Source organism: Atractosteus spatula, chromosome 12 (genome assembly GCF_055471065.1).
Source record: "Atractosteus spatula isolate fAtrSpa1 chromosome 12, fAtrSpa1.hap1, whole genome shotgun sequence".
Classification (NCBI taxonomy): domain Eukaryota; kingdom Metazoa; phylum Chordata; class Actinopteri; order Semionotiformes; family Lepisosteidae; genus Atractosteus; species Atractosteus spatula.
This window is the reverse complement of record NC_142717.1, coordinates 13,116,238-13,128,660: the sequence shown is the minus strand read 5'-3', so window position 1 is coordinate 13,128,660 and position 12,423 is coordinate 13,116,238. Positions and strand designations below refer to the sequence as shown.

The 12,423-nt window shown below is 34.7% G+C and overlaps 1 protein-coding gene across 1 annotated transcript in view; it reads right to left on the bottom strand.

Moving 5' to 3' along the window:
* Window positions 1–12,423, bottom strand: part of top2b (DNA topoisomerase II beta) — a 28,973-nt gene that overhangs the window by 12,695 nt on the left and 3,855 nt on the right. Inside the window, exons 2-21 of the mRNA XM_088929808.1 lie at window positions 10,500–10,694; window positions 9,939–10,029; window positions 8,956–9,019; window positions 8,033–8,178; window positions 7,847–7,944; window positions 6,909–7,121; window positions 6,415–6,588; window positions 6,174–6,275; window positions 5,833–5,970; window positions 5,614–5,752; window positions 5,166–5,323; window positions 3,878–4,003; window positions 3,660–3,770; window positions 2,856–2,961; window positions 2,600–2,709; window positions 2,046–2,138; window positions 1,626–1,740; window positions 1,258–1,379; window positions 1,013–1,161; window positions 153–384 (exon numbers count right to left, since the gene is read on the bottom strand). Of these exons, the coding sequence (XP_088785934.1) occupies window positions 153–384; window positions 1,013–1,161; window positions 1,258–1,379; window positions 1,626–1,740; window positions 2,046–2,138; window positions 2,600–2,709; window positions 2,856–2,961; window positions 3,660–3,770; window positions 3,878–4,003; window positions 5,166–5,323; window positions 5,614–5,752; window positions 5,833–5,970; window positions 6,174–6,275; window positions 6,415–6,588; window positions 6,909–7,121; window positions 7,847–7,944; window positions 8,033–8,178; window positions 8,956–9,019; window positions 9,939–10,029; window positions 10,500–10,694 (2,682 nt within the window). The remainder of the gene's footprint in view (window positions 1–152; window positions 385–1,012; window positions 1,162–1,257; window positions 1,380–1,625; window positions 1,741–2,045; window positions 2,139–2,599; window positions 2,710–2,855; window positions 2,962–3,659; window positions 3,771–3,877; window positions 4,004–5,165; window positions 5,324–5,613; window positions 5,753–5,832; window positions 5,971–6,173; window positions 6,276–6,414; window positions 6,589–6,908; window positions 7,122–7,846; window positions 7,945–8,032; window positions 8,179–8,955; window positions 9,020–9,938; window positions 10,030–10,499; window positions 10,695–12,423) is intronic.

The following is a 12,423-nucleotide window of genomic DNA, read 5'->3' as shown; positions in this document are numbered from 1 at the left end:
TCTCTAAGATGGTAGAATGATGAAAAGCTTATACTGCGTTCTAAAATGTTCACTACTATAGACGACTTTGTTTTTCTTTATGCTGTCTGTAAATACTGTTTATTGTTATAGAGGAAACATTAATGGCTATTGTTAGAAGAAAAAAAAATTACCATGGGCAGTGGATCCTGGTTATCAAGCATTCGATTAATGTTGTTCACAATCTCTCTTGGGTCATAGTTTGGAATTTTACAAGCCCATCCTGTTCCAATACCTTCTGCTCCATTTACAAGAACCAGTGGAATAATAGGAATGTACCACTCCGGCTCAACCTTTTGGTTATCATCATACAGGAACTTCAGCAAATTGGAATCCACTGCTGGAAACAGCATCTTTGCCAAAGGACTACATAAAAACATACAGACAAAACATTCGTTCATATGGAAAGTCATCTGCTTTTAAAAGCACTCATTTTAGATCCCTATGTCAGACTAGCAATAGGAATCGTGTAAATGATTTTGGTGTGGAAAGAACAAGCGTAGCCCACACAATCACTAGAGTTAAACTGCAATGACTTGTGACAGCTTTAGTGCCTTAAAACCATGCTTACACCTTCTTGGGCATTATTGCATCTATATACTAAATAGACTCTACTCAGCACTGGGCAAATTTTTTAGTCATTGTCACCTTTATTTCGCCAGCCCATCCTTTTGCCTTATATTTCTGCTCTCCAGCTCTCCTCTGCATACATCAAGAAGATCCTATAACTACACTGTGCATTTCACTTTCTTGTACTTTCAACTATGGGATGAATCCCTACTTCTTTCTGCTTAGGAAATATCCATCTTCTTACAAAACACAGCACCGAAAACAATTTTCTGTTTCAAAGAATGAAATTCATCCATACTTAATTATGAAATTAACTCATACGTACTAGAATTTGTTTTGTTTAGCACTTTAAAGTACAAAATCCAGAGATCTTTCAGCCTGACTAACATAATGCTAAACACCAAGCTCTGAAGATAGCGGTCACCTGAGCAGTGTGAAGATGTAACGGGGACTGGCAGCATCCTTTCCCCCATTAATTCTGGTACCAAACTGGCCAAGCGGTTGGAGAATGTTGATGTTGTTGCTTCCCACAAAGTTCTGAGCCAAGTTCACAATGGTCATCATCAATGCTTGCTAGATTTAAAAATAAATAGAAGTTATTAGTTCACTAAATCTTTAAAGATTTTAGCTGTACCAGGAAATGACAGCGCAAAGCACTGTTATACTCACCTCACCATGGTGATATGCAGACATTTCCGCCACAGATCCAGCCAGCTGAGCAACCTTGACTTCTCGTTTGTCATTTCTCTTCAAGCAGGTGAAAAGGACCTTCCTCTGACCAGGCTTCAAGCCTTTGAAATACATTATTTTAAAATTAATTAATGATAAAAGCCATTTTTTAATTTTATTTTAGATTTCACTCATGTTTTAAATAAGTAAAATATCTCATGTAAAATATTTTCAACACAGGCACCGACAGACTCAAAGCAGCAATATCAGGTTTTAATACTGTAATCATTAACAATATTTCAATTATTAAAGGAAGTATGATTAAGCTTTTAATTCTATTCTGAAAGACACAAAAACATCCAACTTACCATCAACAAGAGATGGAATGGATCTTTCATTATCCGAGTTTGAAAAAAGTATCAGCTCCTTGTTAATGAAGTCATTGTAGGTCAGCTGCTTTGTTTGTGTACCATAAAGGTATTGCTACAAGAACACAGAAAGTACCTTCCTTCAGTTTGTAAAAATATGTTACTGTAAATGTACCCTCACCATCAGGCAAAAAAAACATAATTCTGAAAACACACTATGCTACACAGATGAAAATGAAAGGGCATGTATACATTCAAGAGTTCTACAACAATGTCACTTTGCACATATCCATGTCATGATCTTTACAAAATCACATTAATGTAGAATCTTTCCTCAAAATATAATTTCCAAAAGTATAAAAAAAATAAAAATGAGCATCACTGTGGTTTTAAATTTCAGTTCCAGCTTTTCTCTCTGACCTCTGGTAAGCCATGCATTCTTCGTTGTCGCCTGTCTTCCATGAAGTTTGTCAGCCATTCTTTTCTGTCATCAGTTTTCTTTTTACTGAAGGCCTATCACCAATTAAGAACAGTAGCAGTTTTCAGTAGCAGTTTTATTAATATGGCAGCATGCAAAAGGATATTTTATGCTTATGACCCAATCACGGGAAATATTACTGTATATTTTCATGGCATAATACAAATTCAATTCCTGCAAATGTACAATGATTAAACTGATAGCAATTATATTAGATCAGTGAATGATCACCGAAGTCATCTGCAACATGGAGCTGCAAAATTCTGCACATTCCCACCCTGATTCATTTTTTGGGAGTTTTTAATTTCCCTCCAAAGCCATATAAAAAGCAAAACTTCAAAATTAAGCCTAAAAGATTGTGTTTCTCAGAAAACATTACATTTAGAACTACGATACTTAGATTAATTAAGTAAAAATACTTTAAAAAGCTGAATACATAAGCCATGATAAATAGTCCTATACTGTAAACGCAACAAAACAAAAGACATTTACATACCAGAGTAATGGCAGCATCATCTTCTGAACCAGCATATTTAAACATGATTCTGTGTCTCTCCATATCAGCAAAATACTCTTTTGCCTCTTTGCTTGTACTGGTACCTAAACCTGTAAATAAGTAATCGAAGCAAAGGTATGTATATGTAGGTAACTACAAAAGCGGATGTATATAAGAAAGTAGACTAAAAAATGGGTTTCCCATTCTAAGCACAACAATCATTACATCAATCTATGAAATTAAACCAATAACACACCTTTGTAGTACTTTATGTGCCAGGTTTTGAAGTTTTCAGTTTGCTTCTTCCATTCATCAAACTCTGGTATACTGTAAAATGACAATTCTTGCTTGTTCTTGCTAGCCTGAAAAAAGATACAACATTTGCAAAAGGTACATCTTAATATAGTTTTGATATATTGAATTATAACTCACGTAGGATTTTTTTAATTAATCAGTTTGTGCAATTGATGGTATTTGTGACATAACACATTGACAAAAGTCAGCAAAACATAGTTGGTAAGCCCAACTGCAGCCATGAACTTCTTCATTGCCCTCTGACTATGGGACTTTTTTTTAGCATCATTAATATATTATTTGAAATAATGTAGTTGTGCTAGCTGTCATATTAGCTTAGTATGCAGCTCCATTCTGTTGAAAACAGTACTGTTGATATGTATGTTTCAAAAATTAGCTAAAACAATCATACAACCACAACATATTTATTGGCAATCTGTAAAACAGAATTGTGACTTAATCCAGCTCTGTGATTAGTGATCAGAGTCTCCTGTAAATTGTGCTGGAGACAGTGAAGAGGCAAAACAGTTTTTAACCAGCAGACAAAATCAGCCAAAGGTTAATTTTAAGGGATGTCAAGTGCCCGAAAAATAAACACTGAAATTGCACACTAAATACTAAACAAAAAGAAAAAGTCTATGGAAGACAAGAGAGGACGCATGCTGATCTTTAACAATACGATGACCAAAACGTCTCATTCAAAGCAGGTAAAATTATTTACTCCAATGTTACTTTACCGTTATAGGTGAATTCCAGAGCACCTTACCTTTACAATAGGAGTGATGAACTCTTCCAGGAAGCTGTGCCTTAAAAGCGATGGCCAGTTGTGATGAAAAAAGTTGATAAGTAAACCTTTAATGTGGGAACCATCCTGATCCTAAGATTGGATTAAAAAGAATATAAGCAGTTGTGTAGAAAGAAACTTAAAAGACGTACTACTTCCAAGATATAAACAAGCGCTCAATAAAAAAACGGCAGTCTCACCTGGTCAGTCATTATCATAATCTTTCCATAGCGAAGAGATCTAAGAGACTCAGCGTCGTCATAGCTTTTCTTGTACTGCAGCCCAACTATTTTGATGATGTTGTTGATTTCCGCATTTTCCATAATCTTAATTGGTGGGAAAAAGAAATAATTAGTACCCAGATATATTTCTGACTAATTTTCAATGAAATGTTTTGATTCTACACGTCTATTTCATTAATACAATTTTAGGTGAGCTACTATCTACAGCAGTTAGGAAAAACTGATTTTTTTTAAATTAGTTTAGAACCATGTATTATTTTTTATTACATGCCCACCCAACCTGGAATCACCAGTTGTGTCTTTATGTCTCTTCTCTATGTAATGACCTTATGTTATGTCAGAAAGAGTATGGGCTGACAAGCTCCTCTGATTTCTTCCGTCATCTAATCATTCATGCTCGACACACTGCTAGTCCTGCAGTTATGTACAGGAATTTCAGCATCAATTGGAGAAGTGTTTTGCTCACTGCCATCACAGCAAACCTGGGTGCATGGAAAACCTCACTAGTCCTTGTTTGGCAGGAAACGAAAAAAAAGCCTCAGCTGACAATAATCCCAACCCTTTCCTGTGTGAAGCCAGCTACAGTCTGTGCTGCTGTTTGGAAGATCCTGGGCACAATCACTGACATGACCCAAGCTCAAACCTCAGGGTCACTGAGTGGAATATAGAGTGCCCATCTCAGCTGAGACAGGTAAAAGGTATTCTGTTTTTGCAATACTTTCAAAAAGAGAGAGAGCACTTCTGTAGCAATAAAGAACATGTTTTTTGAAAATGAAAGGGGCTTTATTGGTATTTATCAATAAGAAAATCTAATCGATTTAATAAAAATACATTTTAAATGATTTTTTAAATATTTGATAAATGGATGGCTCTGTGTGGCCTTCAGTAATTCAATCCGTGGTTGTCCTGAGTTAACAGAAACAAGGGAAAACAAAGCACTTTAAGAGCAGACAGCCTGGATTGGCTTTTGGGGCTCTGGATTCAGAGGGCCAGAGGTTCCAAGCCCCTGTTGCAAATACCTATGGTATACCGTTAAACAAACTAGTCTCTAGAATTGCTGTAGTCCACTTAGCTTTACAAACGGGTACTAGCACTGATGGGATGAGAAGAAAATCACAAACCATACAATCACAAGGGGGGCACTTTTCAAGTCCTTCCTGTTTGGTTACTATCAGGTAATTGGTGAAAAAATAAGCTATAAATAGTATGCCTAAATAAGGAAGCATTAGTTAAATTAGAAGCATACCTGTTTGTGCGATGCTTCTCGCACATTGAGGATTTTACCTCTAAGTGGAAAGACTCCATATCGATCACGACCAATGACACCAAGACCTGATACTGCCAAAGATTTGGCAGAATCCCCTTCAGTCAAAATGAGTGTGCACTCAGAGGAATGTTTACCACCTGTAAAACATTTTCAGGTAAAGCATGTGCTGACACTGCATTTCATACTTTCAGTGAAAAAGCAGTGCATGGACAAAAGCAGTGCAAAAAAAACCCTTCAGGTCAAACTTGTGTGGTGTGAATGATGTTTTAAGTGTCACTGTCCCAAAAGCTCAATGTAGTCAGTTTAGCTTTAAAACTCAATTTCCAAAGCTTTTGCACACACCACAAGTTTCATTGTAACTCAGTAAGTCTCAGTAGACAGGGATAAGTACACCAAAAGCCATGAAATAAGTGATATTAAACCTTACCAGCATCATTGGCATCATCCAGCTTTGGAATGCCCTTAATTTTGCTGTACTTCACAGATGAACATTTTTTGTTCAGTTGTGTCTGAGCCTTGAATTTCACCCAATTGAGTATGCTTTCCACAACACCACAATTAGTGGCCTAAAAAGTAAAAATTACAAGTTAGGTTGTTTTGTTTATTATTTTTTATATAGGGATAATTACACAAGACAGTCACTTACCCCTCTAATGAATTTCTCTGAAAACACACATTTGGATCCAAAGCTTTTAGTTTGGAGTGTCATGTTTTCCTTTGTTTGGGAATCAAAGGTTGGGTTCTCAATTAGGCAATTAACAAAAACCCAGATATGATTCTTAACCTGAGAAAGATCACAAACTGATTAAAATATGCAATATAAGAAATTCAAAAGACACCAAAAAGAGGTAAGACATAAAAGAAAAAAAATAACTTGCTTAGAAGTTTAAACAGGATTTTGTATTTATACTACCAACATCGTAAACATAAAGCCTATAAATGTTTCTTAAACCTTATAAATGACTAATAAGAAAAGAGGCAGCAAACCTGAAAAGGTTTCACAGAGACTCCTGCTTTGTTCTTCTTTTTCACCACTTCAATCAGCTTACTAACTATCTGATCAACCACGTAATCAATGTGTCTGCCACCCTAAAAAAAAAGAAGGTTTAAAAAATAAATGTTAAAAACCATACAGAGTGAATCTGATGTGCTGTATATATCTGGTCAGGTGTGTATTTCAAAATGTCCATTTTGAAAAACAGATCTGGCACACATCAGTTGTACTTACCTTTGTAGTGGCAATGCTATTCACAAAGCTGATCTGCTGAAAGCCTTTCTCACTCATTGTGAGACAAACTTCCCATCTGTCATTCACAGTCTCATTAACAACCTTCAGTGCAACACCAGTTTCATCCAGCTTGTCCTTTACGTATAGATCTACGTAGCTGCGGAATCCATTAACCTGAAAAGAACAATAAATGGACAGTAAATCAGAATACATGCCAAGCCGCTTCAGTAAATTATATGACTCTAGACACCTTCACATGGCAAGTAAAACCTTGGACGAGAACCGATGGAATAAATCTTGCTTATAAGCATTAAAAAAATATTTCAGATGCATCAATTCTGTTACACACTTTAGGCATAGTGACTGCGAGTTAGATTAATTACGTAATAAGCTATAATAAAAGTCTTTAAAGCATTTTTTAGAAGTAAATTTTACGTAACAGGGCCTGGGAAACATAATTATTGGTACTGGAGACAATTTGAAGGTTAACTCACTGGCAGTTTCTTTCCATTAAGCATGACTTTGACTCCTTTGCATGACCCAGCAACATCATAAGCCCTCCTTGTAAGAAGGGCAACAATGTCCTTGTCCAGCTTTTCCATTTTGAACTTTGCCAAGTCTGGCTGGAATGTTATGCACGTGAAATCTTCCCCATCAAAGTATTTAATTTTGGGGTCACTTGTTTTTGTCATGTTGTTCATCCAAGTCTGCAAAAACACATTAAAATACGATTGATCACAGCTATCTGACAGCAAATATTTAAAGAAATTGCGGACTTAACACTTTAACGTAACTGAAGAGATTTACGTAAGTAATTCTAGAAATCCACTCATGTAATCTAAACAAATGTAAACTAATTTAAATATCTTTCTGTCAACAGAGAAAACAGAAAAAAACATTGCATATTTAAAAAATGATCAAGCAGGCTTCCATTTGCAAGCGCTAAAAAAAAAATACAAAAAGAAAGGGTAATGTTGACAGTAAGATCTATTATATAAAATCCAAGCGTCCACATTCTTCTATCATGCAAGTAATCAGGCTTGTTTTGGGGACACTAGTTTAATGTAGCAATGTGCATGATATTATAAACTAAAGGTAAGAACAGTGTTGGACCACAAGTTATCATTAAAAGTTTTAAAGACTTAAATGTTATTAACAACAAATGAATTTTCTAGTAATCACAATATGTTAAATTACAGAAATAGAATGTTCTAAACAAGTCAGAAATCGAAACTCATGAGACCTAGGATGTGGAGCACAGGAACCCTTCTTTGTGAAATTTTAAATAACTTCAGACAAGTGACTCTTCCGTTATAATGCACACCATTTAAATTCAAATTTAAAATAGTTTTGTACAAATTCTGAAATGCAAAGAAAACATGATTATGTAGGGCACATTATCTGTGCCAACACTTTAGTCCATAACGTTTACCTGTTTGAAGCTGTGTTTGTATTCCTTGCATGCAGTTTCAACTGTGAATTTTGTGCTGAAAATATTGCAGAGTTTAGCACCATAACCGTTCCTACCACCTGAAAAGAGGAAAAAATATTTAAGTCCACAAAAACTCACATATTTCTACAGGCGCAAGGTAAAAAAAAACTCTTAAGGTCTGCTTACCTGTAACTTTCTTCTCCTCATCATCATAATTACTTGATGTTAAGAGCTGCCCAAAGATTAAAGCTGGAACATACATTTTCTCATCTTTGTGTTCCACCACTGGAATTCCCTTGCCATTGTTCCATATGCTGATGAGATTTGCTTCCCTGAAAAACAATGCACACCAAGGTTATCCATTACATTGAGCCTGGTTACCAGGAAGAGAAAAGATAAGCAATGAAGAAAAAAAGGAGTTACTTCTAAAACCATCACATAGAAAGTATTTATTGGCAACTCCTGCAGCATCTTAAAATCACATCCTACGCTGAAGAAGAGCCAAGAAATATGCATTACCTGCCTCATCATTTTCTGTTAATCCTATTCATTTCCCTTGAGTTTTCCCATTGCTTTAAAAAAGTACATAAATCAAATTCTATCACTACACATTAAATGTGAAACTACATACAAAGGGCTTCACTTAGAACTTTGAACACACTAACAGCCTCATAATAAATAACACTGACACCTTTTAATTATAATAAGACTTTCTCTCTCATCCCATTTTTAACCTAATAGGGCACCCAACAATTACAAATTGCTATTCATTTGTCTTATGCTTTTATACAAAGTGACTTACATTTGCTCCCATTTAAACAGATGGGTATATTAACTGAAGCAATCTATGTGACATATCTTGCTCAAGGGGTCAACAGCAGTGCACCAACTTTTGGTTTAAACTTTTAATCATTACTACATACTGTTGATTGTAGGAACCAGCTCTTAGTAAATTCCAATGAGAAAACACTATTAAATAACAGTTAATTGCAGAATAAATTGGGACAAAATCCTGCTAACTCCAGTGATTGAGAGACTGGAAGTATATTTTTCAATCCCCTGCAAATTATGAGCAAAGTAATTATAAACGTAAGAAAAAATAAACTTACGGGTCAATGGTTATTTTAATACAAGACATGTTCTTATCCCTCTGTTTATTGTCAGCAGCATTGACTAAAAGAAAAAAGTTACAAGAAAAAATGGTTTTGAGAGAAAAACAGATAAGACTTTCAGTTCCACAAAACACTCTGTCTCCAATACATGAAATAAAGTGAGTTTCATATTTTCTGTTTTTCTTTCACTTTCTTTTATTTCTTATTTACTAACTTGTTATTGTGCTTGGTAATTTTCTTTTTATGCTAAAGGTGATTATTTCACATACCAAGAATTTACACCTATGCACTGATTTCTATTGCAATGAAGTGGATGATGCCTAAAATTGAACTGCAAAAGTTTAAGAAAAAATCCTTATTTAATGTCTAACATCACTTTTCTCCTGCGCCATTTTATAACTGCATGGAACTCATTGGTAAACACTTAGGATTCTGAGACACTAAGGGTGTTCCTGACTGATCACACAATATTCTTCTGAAAAATTAAAATGTTTGTACAGATGCCGCAATTAGCTAGGCAGGCAGAATTCCCACATTTTGCAGTTAGCATGCGTCAACCCAAAAAATTCTGACCAAATGATAAAGTATCCTCTCTGGTATATTTCTGTATTATAATTAAAATGTGTAACTCCAACACATATTTCAAGGTGTCATATAATTACATGCAAGCTATTTAACATTAATATTTTACTATGAAGTGTAACTGTGGGGAGAATATGTATACAATTTTTATTACAGTATTAAGATGTAGAAAACAATATGGAAGATATACAGCATCAAAATATTCTGAATGCTAATTAAAATTATTATCCACATACTTATTATCACATATACATTTTAATATATCAGTTCATCTGACAGAAATATTATTGTGCTGAAGTTTTAACTCTCTTAAAAGTAAAAAAACATGTTTCTAAACGCCTCTTGGAAAGGGCCCAGCATAACTAAATAAGGTTAAAGTGTTCTTTAAAAAAACTTACCAAGAATTTCATCAAAAATTTTGTACAAGCCTGGGACATATGTTATTTCTCTTAAATTCATTCCGGTGTCCTCATCAAACACCCACATTTGCTAAAAAAAAAAAAAGCAATTCACCGAAACATGGAAATCAATCTTTTTTTAATCAAATAAATACATTTCTAATGTACATATCTAACCAAGATACTGCCACAAAAATATAATGTATTGAATGAAGGAAAACAAATGAAATCCAACTAATGTAGAAATCGCAATAAACAAACTTGGATTTGTCAATACTCCAAAAAGCACTGAGGAATTAACCTTAACAAATACTTTTAACAACTCCAAACCTTATCTACTAGTCATTAGGTTAACAACACTATGGTATTAAGTGCTGCATGTGTGGTCTCAATCTGCAAACGTAATACAAAAGAATTCCTTATGAGCTACTGGACTACATCAAATACGCAAGCTGAAAATACTAAACATTTTCGCAGTCATGTTGATAAATCCGTTTTTTCCACATCGATATCTCAACAGAGACTTCAGCCACGTCCATGTTACAATATGATCAGACTAACCTGGGTTACAGGTTCCACAGAACCTATGTAAGTATCTGGACGGAGTAAGATGTGCTCCAGCTGGGTTTTCTTCTGATAAACACGCTCCACTGACATCTTCTTGGAGCTCTCCTTCTTGGAAACCTCATTCTTGGCACCATCACTCTTGGCATTTGCTTCTTCCTTTTTGGCAGCATTGTTCTTGTCAAAGAGGGTCTGTTAACAGGCATTCGTAAAGACTGAGAACACACGATGATATTGACTTTGCGCCATTTTAATTTACCACCATAAGGCATTCGGAATTCCTGAAAGTTTTGGGTGTCCATGCGCATCAAGGAATGTGTCAATAAAAAAAGAACGCTTCTAAATAAGTCTCAAAGTATTCTTTTTCAAATTAGGATTTCATGCAGATGGGAAGTTAGTCTCTTTTTGACATCCTAATCACATCTGTAAAATGGTGTGGTGTTCAAATTCATAAATGCCTCACAGCATTCCAAGTTTGCACCAAAAAAAAAAAACTGACCATTAAGGAGGTCCACATATTTTAATGGTGTTCAAATGTCATTTCTGTTTTGCTCACTTTTCAGTTTTATAGTACATTACATAAAAGTTAAAAAAGGTTCAGGCAGTACATGATTTAGTTTGGAATTGGGGGGGGAGAGGGCTTATAAAAACAAGCAGCACTTGAAAGTAAAAGGTTATAAAGAGCAAGAGAAGTGTAACTACACTAACATAAGTGTATCTGTCCTCATATTATTGGAATTTCAGAGTTTCAGCAAAGCTAAACGAAGTTCAGCTTGTGTACTAAACAAAGTGTATGAACTTTTTTTAGCAAAACAGATACTATGAAGATAAGCATATACAGAATTAAGCATATAAAGAAACCTCATTTCTTTATATGTTTCTACTGACAAGTCCATTATGTGATTTTTGTTTCATAATCGAGTTTGTGCCATGCTAACTGGTTACCTGGTTCCAATGAACACTACAGGAGATAGCCATGGCTTGCTGTGAGCAAGAAACAAGAAATTACCTTCATCCACTTCCAGCCACCTCAATGAAATTTGAACAATGTTAAGGTAACAAAAGTTCGAAGGGACCAAAAATATAATATCTTGTTTTTGCTCTCTGGGTCTGAAACTATGTTAAAAAATATTTACGATAGATCCAGAGTGCTTAAATACAATATTGTTAGGAAAAAAACATGGATGTTAGTGGTTAAGGTGGCTAACATCCAAGTAAGGGACATTTTTAGAAAGCAACTGCAATTACTATTTGAGCCATGTTTACTGGCTGGGACATTATTTATAAAATATCTGACAAAAACTGAGAATAGATAAGAACCTGAATGACTATTAATGCTTATCAGCTCCAAAATCAGGGTACTATAATTTGAGCATTCCTAATTTAATAATATTCTTCAAAACCAAAATTCCACATTTTGCTGTTTCAATAAGTACACCTTTCTGAAGTGGCAATAGTTGCAACACAATAGATCAGATCCAGTTTTAGAGAATTCATTCCCATAGACATTTCTATCCTCTTAGCATCTTACAGCTCATTACATTTTGTATTAAATCTATATTGTGCTTTCGACTGTTTTATTCATGAAAAGACGCTTGGTAAAACAAAGCTATCATTCTTTTGAGCACTGAATGTATAATTTGGAAACTGCATAAGGCACACTATTATAGCACTACGTGCTGTTCAGTCATAAAACCTGATAACTTTTAAAGAGAATGGGAACATTTTCCCAAACAGCCTATTAAATAACTCTCCCATATACCTTGCTTCTACTTCTAATATACAATTAAGCCTAATTCTCAATCAATGTCCCCAAGAAATCTGGTAAAAATAAGAGTTGAGTGTCAAATACATAAATAAATATTCTTGTCCCCTTTCAAAGTTTTATGGTGTGCTTAATAGATATGCATATACGTACATA